The sequence below is a fragment of the Carassius carassius genome, chromosome 21 (assembly GCF_963082965.1).
Source record: "Carassius carassius chromosome 21, fCarCar2.1, whole genome shotgun sequence".
Taxonomy (NCBI): Eukaryota; Metazoa; Chordata; class Actinopteri; order Cypriniformes; family Cyprinidae; genus Carassius; species Carassius carassius.
Window position 1 is genome coordinate 7348159 of NC_081775.1, and position 14630 is coordinate 7362788.

The 14630-nt window shown below is 37.6% G+C and overlaps 1 protein-coding gene across 2 annotated transcripts in view; it reads right to left on the reverse strand.

The window, feature by feature from the left end:
* LOC132097435 (bridging integrator 3-like) overlaps positions 1 to 14630 on the reverse strand; it is a 55286-nt gene that overhangs the window by 31295 nt on the left and 9361 nt on the right. Inside the window, exons 2-5 of one of the 2 annotated variants that reach the window (XM_059503145.1) lie at positions 14315 to 14363; positions 12251 to 12291; positions 8932 to 8993; positions 5400 to 5536 (exon numbers count right to left, since the gene is read on the reverse strand). In XM_059503145.1, the coding sequence (XP_059359128.1) occupies positions 5400 to 5536; positions 8932 to 8993; positions 12251 to 12291; positions 14315 to 14363 (289 nt within the window). The remainder of the gene's footprint in view (positions 1 to 5399; positions 5537 to 8931; positions 8994 to 12250; positions 12292 to 14314; positions 14364 to 14630) is intronic. The other variant, XM_059503146.1, reaches the window with a different exon arrangement.

Genomic DNA, 14630 nt, shown 5'->3' on the forward strand with positions numbered 1-14630 from the left:
TGGAATGACCTGCCCAACTCAATCCGAGCAGCTGAGTCCTTAGCCATCTTCAAGAATCAGCTTAAAGCATCTCTTCCATCTTTATTTGACCTAACTTTAGCACTCACTATTCTAATAATAATAAAAAAAAAATCTAACAAAGAATCTGACTTGACAGTTGTCCAAAAGACGACCATTGTCACCTTGCACAAGGAGGGCAAGACACAAAAGGTGATTGCAAAAGAGGCTGGCTGTTCACAGAGTTATGTGTCCAAGCACATTAATAAAGAGGGACGAAAGGGAAGGAAAATATGTGGTAGAAAAAATTGTACAAGCAATAGGGATAACTGCACCCTGGAGAAGATTGTGAAACAAAACCCATTCAAAAATGTGGGGGAGATTCACAAAGAGTGAACTGCAGCTGGAGTCAGTGCTTTAGGAACCACTACGCACAACATGGGTTTCAGCTGTCACATTCCTTGTGTCAAGCCACTCTTGAACAACAGACAGTGTCTCTCAGACGAAAAGGACTGGACTGCTGCTGAGTGGTCCAAAGTTATGTTCTCTGATGAAAGTATTTCCTTTGGAAATCAGGGTCCCAGAGTCTGGAAGAAGAGAGGAGAGGCACACAATCCATGTTGCTTGAGGTCCAGTGTAAAGTTTCCACAGTCAGTGATGGTTTGCGGTGCCATGTCATCTGCTGGTGTTGGTCCACTGTGTTTTCTAAGGTCCAAGGTCAACACAGCTGTATACCAGGAAGTTTTGGAGCACTTCATGCCTGCTGCTGCTGACCAACTTTATGGAGATGCAGATTTCATTTTCCAACAGGACTTGGCCCCAGAACACACTGCCAAAGCTTCTAGTACCTGGTCTAAGGACCATGGTATCCCTGTTATTAATTGGCCAGCAAACTCGCCTGACCTTAACCCCATAGAAAATCTAGGGGGTATTGTGAAGAGGAAGATATGTCAGACCCAACAATGCAGAAAAGCTGAAGGCGACTATCAGAGCAACCTGGGCTCTCATAACACTGATCGACTCCATGCCACACCGCATTGCTGCAGTAATTTAGGCAAAAGGAGCCCCAACTAATTATTGAGTGCTATACATGCTCATACTTCTCATTTTCATACTTTTTAGTTGGCCAATATTTCTAAAAACCCTTTCTTTGTATTGGTCTTAAGTAATATTCTAATTTTTTGAGATAATGAATTTGGGATTTTCCTTAGTTATCAGTTATAATCATCAAAATTAAAAGAAATAAACATTTGAAATATATCAGTCTGTGTGTAATGAATGAATATAATATACAAGTTTCACTTTTTGAATGGAATTAGTGAAATAAATCAACTTTTTGATGATATTCTAATATGACCAGCACCTGTATTATTTAAAAGCCCTTTCTACATGTACTGTGTTAAGCTAACTGAGACCTGTTATAGCACTTATATATCATTGCTCTTTTGTTGTTTTTGTTTGCGTCCACTGTCCTCATTTGTAAGTCGCTTTGGATAAAAGCGTCTGCTAAATGACTAAATGTAAATGTAAAGAAAAAATTCAGTGTAGCTACTTGCATAGAATCAGTCTCTTTTCCTTCATTTTTTGATGTTTGTTCCAGCTCTGTCAACATAATACGTTGTGAAAATTGTCCGGTAAACAATAGCTGAGCTTTGAATGGTCAGCAGAAAAAGTCAAAGTTCTGAACTGTCTGAACTTTGCGCATCATGTTACAATGCCTGACAGAGTAGTGCTGTGGTTTGACACATAGAGTTCAATACATTGGGAATGTTGAAGGGCCCAGTTTCCAGGGCGGAGGTTGTAGGCAATAGACCAGAGAAGATGAGTGCTACACTTCTGACATGCAGTCAGAGCTGAGTGTATCGCTGAAGGGCTCTTAACCATTTTCAAAAGAAAAGACTGACTCCAATGTGGGAAAATAAGAGGGAATAAGGGAAAAAGACAACAATCAGCACCACCAGCAGCTGGAAACAGAAGATAGCAACGCAGAGATGGGACTCATATCTGAAGATGCATGTGCACGCTGAGTGTGGAAGGGCGTGGGGTCTGCTGTGAGAAAAACTTACTCATACCCAATCTGCTGGAGGGAAGACAGAACGTACTTCTGCCAAAGTCAGAAACGCAACTATTTCTCTTGGCCAAAAGTAGAAAATAAACACGGGTTAGAAGGCGTTGCAAGGCAGAAATGAAGTTGGTTGAGACGTACTAAACAGAGTCAAGGAATATATAAACATTAGCCAACTTCATATGGTCATTTGGACGGTTATTGGGAAGACCAATATAAACAGCTACTGGGGAATAAAAACATTGCACAGGAATTTCAAATATATGTTTTTAAGTTGAGGTCGCAACGGCAACAGTTTCACGGGCAAAAAGGTTGATTGTCGATTGTGAGCAAAGCAGTGAAGTATGAAGTACAACTCCAAAGTCACAAACCAAGCATCTTTTTGTTGGTCAACATAGCCAATTTCCATCATCATCTTGTTTGAGAAATCATAAAATCTTTCAAATCATAAAAAAGTATCCCCTTGCTTGGGTTCCAATTGAAATGACTGTATTTCAGCCATAAAAATCCAGTGAACAATAGTGAACCCACCTTAAAGGATCCACTATTTTTGAAAATAGGATAATTTTCCAACTCCCCTAGAGTTAAACAGTTGTGTTTTACTGTTTTTGAATCCATTCAGCCGATCTCTGGGTCTGGCGGTAGCACTTTTAGCTTTGCTTAGCATAGATCATTGAATCTGATTAGAACGTTAGCATCTCGCTCAATAATAACCAAAGAGTTTTGATATTTTTCTTATTTAAAATGACTCTTCTGTAGTTACATTGTGTACTAAGACTGATGGAAAATGAAAACTTGCAATTTTCTAGGCTGATATGGCTAGGAACTAGACTCTTATTCCGGCATTATAATGAAGGAACTTTGCTGCCGTACCATGGGTGCAGCAGGTGCAGTGATATTACGCAGTGCCGGAAAATAGTCCCCAGCAACTCTGCTATTGCTGCAACTACACAAACTAGCTGGGGACTATTTTCAGGCACTGCGTAATATCACTGCGCCTACTCACACCATGAGCACCATGTTAAGATATTGGATAAAGGTTAAAACAACTTCTGAAGGTGGTGCGGAGAAGTCAGTAATGATTTAGATGGATAACCAAAGGCAGCATAAAATGCTTGAGTTATAACCATTGTACCCTTAGACATGAAAGAGATAAGCTAAAACGGTCAACAAAAGACTAGATGACTTTCAGCTGAAGACCATAATCTGTGTATGTGTATGTTCTGAGTGGAGATTCAGAAAGGCTGACACACACTTGTGGGTGTGTAAATGTGTTAAGCAGGACTGTATAAAGTAACATTCTACATTTTCTTGTGCATTATCACTTGATTTGGAGAGTTGGATGAAGAAATAAATGTATAGAACATCTTTTGTTCCCATTCCCAGCATTCAAGAGTCTTTGATGCATAATGTTGGTTTGTTTTAAAGCATGTGTGTGGACATTATTAAAACATGTTTGGGTAATTTGATCATGTTTTCAACTACCAATACAAGTACAACACATACACATTTTACCATGGTGAAATCCATCCTGCAGAAATCCATTGATCCCCACCCCACAATTAGCACAGAAAATACGGAAAGAAAAAAAGTGTACAGATTCTGTGTGGGCCTAGAGGTGAGTAAGCCAGATCTAGTGGCGGCAATATATGCTCAAAACATAAACATGTCTCACACCCACTTGCTTATTATGCAAATGAGCATCACTGCCTAATAAGAGGCAGCTAACAAAGCCTAAATACTTCTGGTCGAAGTGGGGGCGGAGCATATGATATTTAAAGATGGAAGAAAGTAACTTTTTCCTCATTAAAAAGTTTTAGCCATACAGAAATTAGTATTAATTAAGGAAAATGTTCACTTGCATGAAATTTCACTCATATTTTTCATGGGAGTGAGTCGCCTCATGGAAGCACACATTTTGAGATCAGCTAAATATCATGCATTATTTGACACTTTCACTCACAGAAAAAAAACAAATCCTGAAATTTTGTATGAAGATATCAGTAAGTGAAAATATTTGTGTGATGCCGCATCCACAGCACTAGGTGTCAGTATAAGTCTAAAGCCCTATTCGCACGGGATTAGTATTACCTGGTGACGTCCAGTGATTTGTAATAATTGCGGAGGTTGTCTGTGATCTTAATCCTGTGCGAATCGGCCATGTCAGTAATTTGTAAAGTAAAAATTCCCCCGTAAAAGACCTACCATATTTCGCCGAACACCGAGGTACTGTGATGATAATAGTCCCGTGCGAATCGACATCTCTGTGATTTGGCCTGGATTTGGCAGGTCGTATATCATTTTTCAAGGTTTTTATTTCCTGTGCCTATTTATCCATCTTCTGGGAGAATGGAGCTGTGTTTAAGTGTTTGATACTATTTTGGGTGCTGTCATCATATAACCTACAATTTACTACGCCATACAATTTGCAGAAAGAGAAAGCTGAATAGGTTTTGAGGTGAATGTGTTACAAATAAATCAAGCATAAAGCTCGGGATATTATTTATTTTAACCTGGTGAAATGTAAATGACAGCGCAAGAAACTATAATAATTTCTTTTTTTTTTTTATCCATCTGGAATCATAGAGCAGGACTATCAAAGCCTTGACATCCGGGTATCCAGGAGATAAGCCAGTATATTCGAGTAAAATCACATGCTTCGCTTATCCAGTGTGAAAGCACCACACGAAATTCAGATTTCAAAATCACACAAGGTCCCTAGATAATACTAATCCCGTGCGAATAGGGCTAATGACAACATATTGGCCAAAACAAAGTAAACAAAAAAGTACAAAGCACATCCAAGCAGTCAAAGTTTGAACGATTAGACTCTGCAGAGTCTGGTTGCTTAATCAAACACACCTGAACGCCTCATCAAGGTCTGCAGGATTACTTGGAATTTTATGCAGATTAAAGTTGATGCTACACTTTGCAGGACAGTGGCCTTCCAAGATCAGAATGAGGCTGGAATGGTATTTGGGGATATTTCACAGCTGTGATTATTGGTTGGTCAGACTTTGTGCTGTGAGGGCCAATTCAGCACCAGCCTGCTCAGGAAAACAATTTGGAAACACGCCTTAAACCGCAACTGGCATTTCCGGCTCAGAAAAAAAAATGGCAACAGAACAGAGCACCAATGAGCCAGAAAGATGGCAGATTTTAAATTGAATACTTCCACTGGGTCATGTGCCAGCCAAACAACTGCCATTGAGATAAATGGGATTGTTTAGTATTTATAAATCAACATAAGTCCATTTCAATTAAACGTACAAGTCATAAGAAGAATAGAAGATGTTATATGCATTGGGAAACACTGCCAATTACAACTGAATCTAACCTTCTCCTGATTGAAGGCATCCATTCTCTTCATGGCTGTATCCAGAGCAGTCATGGACTCAAGGAAAGCCAGATCCTGCTCACACAACGGATTGCTCAACAAGTCCCCTGAGATCTTCACTCCTGCTTTAGACATTGCTGGAAAACAAACAAAACCAGTTATCATTTAGCCTAAAAACAAAAGATTGGCCAAAATAGCAGAACAATGTCTGGACAGTCAACTTTTTTCATGTCTGGAACTTCCAGCCATGTACAAACAGAGTGTATATTGGTTTAAAACGATCAGCAACCATCATCTGCATAGGTGGCAAGTACTTCAAGAGTGCTTAGTGGTTTCAAACGTGTTTATTTCCACACTAAACCACAAAAGAAAGACAGAGAACAGATACTGGGATTACTACTCTTAAAATAAAATAATATAAAATGCTAAAAAAATTACATGAAATAATAAATATTGCAATAAATAATAATAATAAAAACATTAAAATAAGTCTACTCATATGTTAAGGGCCTTTTCATAACTAAAGATAACAAATAATAATGCTAAAAATAACAATAACATTATAATAATAATTATTATTATTATCATGATCAATAATAATAATAAAAATATAATCATCATAACCAACAAGCAGTTTAGAAAATTGATGGATAGACGCATAACAGCATCAATAATAATAATAAATAATAATAAAAACCCCACCATTCATATGACAAGCGGTTTTAATAATGGCTATATGAATGATATACAAATTAAAAAACAACTATACAACTATACAAAAAAAAAACAACTATAGTAATTTAAATAACTACAACAAAAAAATAAAATGATATTTACAACATGACTAATTATATGTATACATATTTCTCCAATTTAAAATGGAAGACATCGATATCCAGCATAGGGTGCCTGAAATCAAGAAACTTTCCCCTTCTTTCTTGACTTTGCCCCAATTAGCTGGAGTAAATCAAGTCTTTCCTGTGTTTGGGCTGTGGGGTGTAGAGGGGTGGGTGTTTTATCTGGCTTCCTGCCTGGTGTGCGTCTGATCTGGATTGACGCTGACGTGCTCATCTGATCAGCATTCTGACTTTAAGCAGCTCTGGCGGGGAAGGCGACGGACTATAATTGGCGTTGGCACTATTGAGGCATCAGTACACGATCAGAGCTCTTTAGTGAATATTCATCATCTCTGTCAACTCTCTAACGACCCCTTCCAACATGCACGGAACAAACTTGTGAAGCGGCTCTACAAATCTTTGTTTTTTCTCAGGTGTTTTGCCTCGCATCTTACGGATTTGAAAGATTTCTGACCTGCCGAAAGCACACACAGAAAGCATATTCTGAGGCAAAATATTTTGAACTTTTGTTAACTGCTGGGTTATGTCTGTTGATAAAGGATGCACATTTGACCGCTGATGTGCCTCCATGTGGTGGAGGACTGATACAGCAAGTGCTGCTCAGCTGTGTGGCGCTCACAATCACAGCTACATGTGCAGCGCATCTAATTGACACCCAGCAAAATTATCTTCCTTGTCATAGGCAGGCCATGGAAATCCCACCGAAAATTCTATTCGAATTCTGCCGAAATCTGCATTTACTGATTGACCCTTGCACAAATATTTTGGCACATTCTAAGGAATATTCCAATATCAGTACAGACATTTGAGCCACATAATACCATAGAAAATGATTATGACTCATGTCTGACTAATTCTGAAACATCAAAAGCCACAACACTTGTTAAAATGATCACCTTTCATCTCGAACAACACTCAATTTGAGGGGGTGTTACTTCCTGCAAAGGGAGTAAATGCCCACTGCTGTGATTGGCTTCATCGCACCGTATCCAACCTTCCTTTACGGCATGTTGTCAAGTCAAGTCACCGCTATTTATACAGCGCTTTTTACAATACAGATTGTGTCAAAGCAGTTTTACAGTATTAAACAGGAAAACATAAGCCATAAATGTTTGATCCCAAAGAAAAAGAGACTGAAACCACTCAATCACAACGATTACAACAGCTTTAACATGGTAATTGATTTTACTTGCTTAATTGCTTAATTTTCCGTATATAGTGCTATTATTACTTATCGTATTATGAAACATGCTGCATGTACGCAGGTATGTGATTTTATTAGGTACACTCAAACAATGAAACGGCCTTATACGCTGGTTTGTTGTTTATTACAAAAACGCTGTAAGATTAAAAATAAAAGTAATTTCCTGCATGCGCTTGAAACCGCCGTAACTTTCAATAAAAGATTTGAAATACTTTACAAAACAGACCATTTTGAAATGTGAAGAACAAATGAAAACTTTATCTTTCGGTCACATCATTAAGAAGAAACTTCAGCGATGCATTTCTAATGCTCAGGTTATGTGCAGTTTCTTTACATCCATTGACAAGACCTCGTCTGATGGTCTTAATAGACATCTTGGGATTGATGGACAGACATGAGTTGCTCAAAACATGCCTCCTTTTTCACATGTGGACATGACGCGTGCTAAGGGGAAATCGTGACAATTCTTCAAATTACAAATCCTGGCATTTCAGAAGAGTAGAAACGAATCATTTTAGAGTGGGAAGTTAGTTTCAGTTCTGAAACTTGTAGTATGTTTTCATTGCAGAATAACATCATGATTCTCCATTTCATGACCACTTAAAAACATTAGATAAGTCTGTATTTAAATAGTATAACAGAATCACTTTCTGTGTAACTGTGATAATGGCCATAAATTTAGCAACATCCAACATCATGTGCAAAGACACCAGAAAGGGACATGACATAATTGTCTGTAAAGCACCGTTTAAGGTCTGGAATACACCACATGTCCAGATTTTTGCCCTGATTTTCAGTCTGGATGCGCCGACACTATATAGGTGGAAAAAGTCAGAGTCAGTCTGCAGATCCGGCAGTCAGAGTTGATAGATTTAACAGAAAATAGTCTCATTTGTAGATTCAGACTATTTTTTATTTACTTAGCTTCTATCCAGTCAGAGGATATTAAACATGTTTGGTAGTTTGAGCTGATCTTAGAACGCACGCTGTTTTCATTTGTCACGTGTTTTCATCCGAGGCGCATGTTTCCGCGTGAGTTTGTTGTGTTTGGAATGACTTGAAAAGTCTGGAAGTGTGTGATCCTCAGTCATTTAGTGTATGATGCACAGATTTTCCTCTGTAATTATTTAAGAAGTCTGCAAGGGTATGATGACTAGTGTTTTACAATCTGTGCAGATTTTAAACTGCATCATGAAACCGCAGTTTAAATGATTTTCTGTTAATCAGCATTGTGCAACAAATGCTGTTTTACTGGATGCAGGACATTCCTTTAAAAATGTTCACTGAATTCCATAGATTTCTGTTAATATCAGAGGAGAAAATACAAAAGTGAAGAATGTGACAGCTTAATGCAGGTCTAGCGTTGATAGAAGCTCACTTTACAACAGTATATGGTTTCATTTTGACATTACAGTAGTTATATTTAGCAAAGAGTCAACATTAATAGAGAGAAAAGGGGATCATCACAAACCTAAATCAGCCTCTGTGCTTTTCTTCATGTCTTTATGCAGCTTCTTTGTCTGTTCTTCCAACCTAAAACAAATAAAAAGCCCAATATGAAACATTTTCAATGTTAAAATTTGTATGGAAGTCCACAAAACTAAGACTTTCTGAATGTATATAAGCACTCCTTGAGAATGAAAGAGAATTAGTAAATTATTAATTTATTGCTACAGTGTAAAAAGTAACTGAAGACTAATTACAAGTATTCAAAAGTGTAATCTAATCTAATTACAAATACTTATTTATTGGAATTTGATTTCATAATCCAGATTACATGTAATCAGTTACTACCCAGCATTGTGCGTACATTGATGTGTATGAGGGCATTGCTTTGCAGTTGCTAAGATGTAAAAAGCCCATCCTCAATCATCCATGATATTGCAGTTCAGCATCAAATGCTCTCATCGTATTTAAATAGGAAATAAAAAGCTTGAGTTATTTTACTACACTCATCTGCGAGCATCCATTCATGTTTCTGAACAACAGTAACAGTTCCTGAGAGGCAGAAGAGATCATTCACGGGGTCTTTCACAGTGTTGATCCATTCACACCCGCTGGGGGTGTTAACAACTGCAATTACCGCACTTCTGCATCCGACTCGCGCTCACACGACTGCGTGTTTGTGGCGCTGATGGGGGAGCTGTTCATTACAATCAATTAGGTGGAAAATTAGACAAGGACTGGGAGAAACCCTTGAGGCACCTCACACTGCACTTATTACAGCAATTAAAGAAACCGGAGGTCTTGGGGAAAATGGCGGTGAAATTGGTAATTAAATTTTTTATTTGTGGCTATATGACATTAGAAGTATAAAAAGGTGGAAAGAAAGGGGTGTGGGGAAGTATATTACCTTTATATCAGGATGCCAAAAGAATGAAGGGAAAAAAAACAATTGAAGAGATAAAGAAGAGGAGGAGGTGGGGAATCATGGTTAACTGGCAAGAAATGGAAAGAGAGACTCCTAACAAGATGAGATAAAGTGTCCATTACGGTAGGTGCTAACAGAGTAGTATTGGCCCAGCTGCTCCAGATGGCTGTCATGTGAACATGTTAGCAGCACGCCGACTCCTAACATGTGAATGGCATTTAGAGTTAGTGCAGGTTACAAGCCAACACATTAGCACCAAACCCCCATGTTCTGATGGAGGAATACGGTGGGCAGAAGGGGGAGAACAGACAATGCTTTGGGGGCTATGACTACATGTAAGTCCTATTGGCACAAAGTGTGAATTTTCTTGCCAAAATGCACAACGACGATGTTAATAAAGCAATGAGCCGCTCGAGACAAAGTGATTTTACTAGTAAAGATTATTTGTGGACTTTTTTTAACCCGCTTTCATCAGCCGCTTTAAATGCTTGAGCTCTTTTAAGCAGAATTGATTCTGACTGGCTCTCAGTGTTTTTATTGTTCTTCATTTTGTGGACAAAAAAAAATTGTGAAAGTGATTCCATGCAATAATATTGTTACTCTGTGTCATTATCATAGTTTATCAATAGTTGTGGTGTGGACCGCTATTCTTTTACATTCAGAATGATTTTTAATACTATGTCATTACAGTTATTATTTATGTGAATGTACTTTAGTCTTCATTCATTGCAACTGCATGGAAAACAATAACCAGCTCAGTTTACAAAATATCTTCATTTGCGTTCAACAGAAGAAAGAAGGTGATACAGGTTTGGAACAACATGAGGGTAAGTACATTTTCATTTTTTAAATCTACAGTAAATGAATGAATGAATGAATGAATGAATAAATATGGATCAATGTAGTGCACTGATTGATCCATATTCATTCCACCCCCCTCTCCTGTACTACGACCACAAAAGAGTTTCACGAAGACAACGGGCATCACATACTCGGGGTGTGTGTGTGTTGTTGTGTAATCTGTGGTATTCTGATAGCAATCAAACCAAAGGAGCGGCCCTCTAAGACAAGAGTTCAGGCCCCTACATGTCCGTGCCCACACCACAAGCACTTGCGTGTGTGATATATGCTTTATAACTCTTTGTACCGGGACTCCACCTACACAAGCGAAACTAAGGCGACAGAGTAAGGTGAGGCGCTAGAAAGCACATATGTCTCTACAGATGACCTCCGACCTGAAACAACAAGACAAGGGATACGACAAGCATGCAAAACAAAAGTATTTGATCCTACTAAATGGCTCCATGCTGGGGTGAATCCAGTCCAGATCTCACAAGTAAAAAAAAAAAAAAAAAAAGAAATATGCAAGAATAAATAAAAGCATTGGTGGAAAAAGAGTGTAGGAATGTACATCGTCTTTACATCAAGGTCAAATATAACGGTCATTTCCCACACTCTTTTTCCACCTTTGCTTTGGAAGTGGAATCATAAAGACATCATAAAATAGTCTGTAATACTAATTTCTACAAGTACACGATTTGATGCATTTTCCAAAGACATGCATTGTAAAAGAATATTTTTCTAAGCTGTAAATAAATTGAAGTATGTTTTAAAAGAAAACACAGTTTCTGTTTTTCTAATTCAGCATTGTTTAATTCAATGTGTTACTGTTTAATTGTAATTGTTTCCGAATTTTATTTAACATCAAATTCACATTACTGTAATGTTTTTTCTTGTAATATTCAAAATTTGTTTATAAAAAGGTTCATTTTTATTTATTATTACCAGTAAAAAATTAAATGTATACATACACACACACACAATATTGCATACATTGTATTGTAAATATATGAATTTCTTTTTTATTTTGGGCCAAAATAGGACCTAGATATGTTCTTGACAGGTTTTGTGAGATTTACCCATTCACATTCATCAAAACCCAAGGATCACGTGGTCTATACAGTCCTAAAGTGTACTGGCTAGGTAGGTACAGGTCTATGCATGAAAATGCATATGGATTAAGGCTGAAGACATTTCAGTCAACCTCTCATTTAGAGCACTGAAAACCCCCTAACCATGCTTTCATTGTGTCATATACAAGAATCACTTCACTTTTGTCATGATTGGGGACAAACAAATGATGCATCAGGGTCTCGTCGACAACATGGCAATCCTTTGGAACACCTCGACTGGCGCCACGGTTTTGATCAAAACAAAAGGTTTCAAATCCGATGCGGATCTATTTTTAAAATCGATGTACTACTTGGGCTTGCTCTTGTTGGGAAAACAAATATTTTGAGTGCTTGTCTGCTGGGAAATTTCAGACTAGCTAATGATACTCAGAAACATTCAAAGCACTGTGGGCAACAGAACACATCGAATAAAAATAAAAACAACGACATCGGACATGTCAACTTACTTTTGGAGCTTCTCATATTCCCGCTCAAAGTCCCTTTCAACCTGTGGAGAAATGGAGGAGACATGTAGAGAGATATGAGAAGAATGGATAGAAGGTCTCTTTAAAGAAGTGTGTGGGTAGTTTTCTACAAGCTCTCTTGGGTGTGTAATCATAAAAACAGGATCTACAGGGCTGCAGAACCTAAGAACGAGTCAAAAAACCTAAAGCAAGTAGAGGAAAAAAGCAAGCTGGATATCAATTTGGGATGTTTTAGCTATTAGGCGAGATCTCTGAAGAACGCCAATGAGATCAAATGGGAAAAGAGAAAAAAAAGAGATTATGAAAACAGAACAAGCCGAATCTTTCATTTGGAAATCAGCAGTTGCAGGAGGAGGTCCTGTAATTATTGCAGTGGCCTTCTGTTGCCACATTAGCTTGCGTCCATGCCACAGTACCGCTGTGTGTAGGGGGTTAATGATGCCATAATTGCAGCACTAGGGGTTCCTGTCCTGTGGTTCAGTGGGCAAAGTCTGTAAATAAACAATATTCGGGAAGGCAGGCAGTAGGTACCCCGTTTAGAGCAGTGCGTCCGGCCTGTGGCCTGCCCACTCATGAGTGACCATGGAAGTGTGGTGTAACAGGAAAGGAGGCGAGTTAGGGAACGAGGTCATGAGGGGAAAATAAGAAAAAAAGATGTTGATTGACCTCCCTAAAACCAGGAAGAGATCAGGACGCCCACTCACGGACACACAAGTGTACGGTGTCCACAACAGAGAGGCGCTTATGAACTCACAGTTGATCTATTCAAACAATGACTCAATCCTAGACCACAGCGCTGGAGTCAAATGGACTAGAAAACTAGACATTTGCTGGAGAGAATGTGAGCGGCGTTTGGCTGAGAAAACTCCTCGTGCTGACGCTAGTGTTCGGACGGGTTCTTAGTTTGTCGCTGGTGCTGCGTTGCTGCTAGATGTTTGCATACAGAATCAACTTAAAAGATCACATCCTCGAGTCTCCATAAAATTAAGCTCTCTAGATACAGCAAATATGTAAATGCTGTACAACAGTAAAAATCCCATTCATTTTCAACCTTTAAAAGACAGAACTACTGTGATCTATGGGATTGTAAATCGATGGAATATGATTTTGTTGAAGCCATCAGCCATAAAATTTCAACTTTAAAGAATTGTGTTTAACAGCAGATTTCCATGTGGAAAAACTACATTTCCCATGATCCTACAATCAACAGTTTTATGTCACACCTTATGTTAAGGTCCAATTACTTCATTAATTATGACTTTTGCCTTAATAAACTCCTAATAGGATGCTTATTAACAGTTAGTAAGGTAGCTGTTAAGTTTAGGAATTGGGTATGGCTATAGGGATGTAAAATATTGTCATGCAGAATATGTACTTTATAAGTACTAATAAACAGCAAATATGTTAATAATAGGCATGCTAATAAGCAACTAGTTAATAGTGAGAATGGGTCTCTATACTAAACTGTTACCCAGTTTTGTATTTCTACATAATTTTGTATTTGATTGTGTCTTTTGCATTGCTTCAAGGGATTGTAGCGCTTTCCATCATTAAAGCTGTCACGCACACATCTATGTTCTGTGCTTTTGTTTTTCTGGCAAGTTTTCAATATTTCTTTTTAAGTTTGTGATGCTGTGATTCAACTTGTAGCTGGCTGACTCGCTTCATGGCTTTTGACTCTTGCACAAAGACTTATTTTTTAATAAAAATGGGGGAAAAAAACATCATTTAAATATGTAGTTACATCATTAAAACAATAAATTATATCAATCTTTTTTTTAAGTTTGTTTTAATACTTTTTGTAAACTATGTTTGTTTGTATAAAATTGCATTAATATTATATTAATGCAATAATATTATGTAAATTAAACTTATATCATACCTATCGGCTTTAGACCAGCAGATATTGGCATAATTTTTTTTTTAAAAAGATGCAAAAATGAGTCTCGTTTGAAACCAGTCATTACTTTTGCAATTGCATTTTGTGGCACAGAATTCATCAGTAAAAATGGAAAAAGGAAGAGAAAAGTCCTGTGGATTTCTTACCGTTTTCGAAACAATCTGTTTCCTTGGTTGTCCAATTTTGAAAGGAATCCTAGAAAAAAAGAAATGCATAATTATAAAGTGGATCACATTTAGACAGAAAGAATGCATTTCATTTATTATCTTAAATGAATTTTATTTAACATTTATTACATTAAGTACAATTATAATATTACATTTTTACTCAGTCCATTTTTATTTTTATCAAAGAAAGGCTGAATGCTTCATTTAAAGGTCATAGCATTTCACTGGCAGTTTTGAGGTGCACTATGAAAACCCCAGCAGCTAATCAAATCATCTCATATGGGCCACATAAATC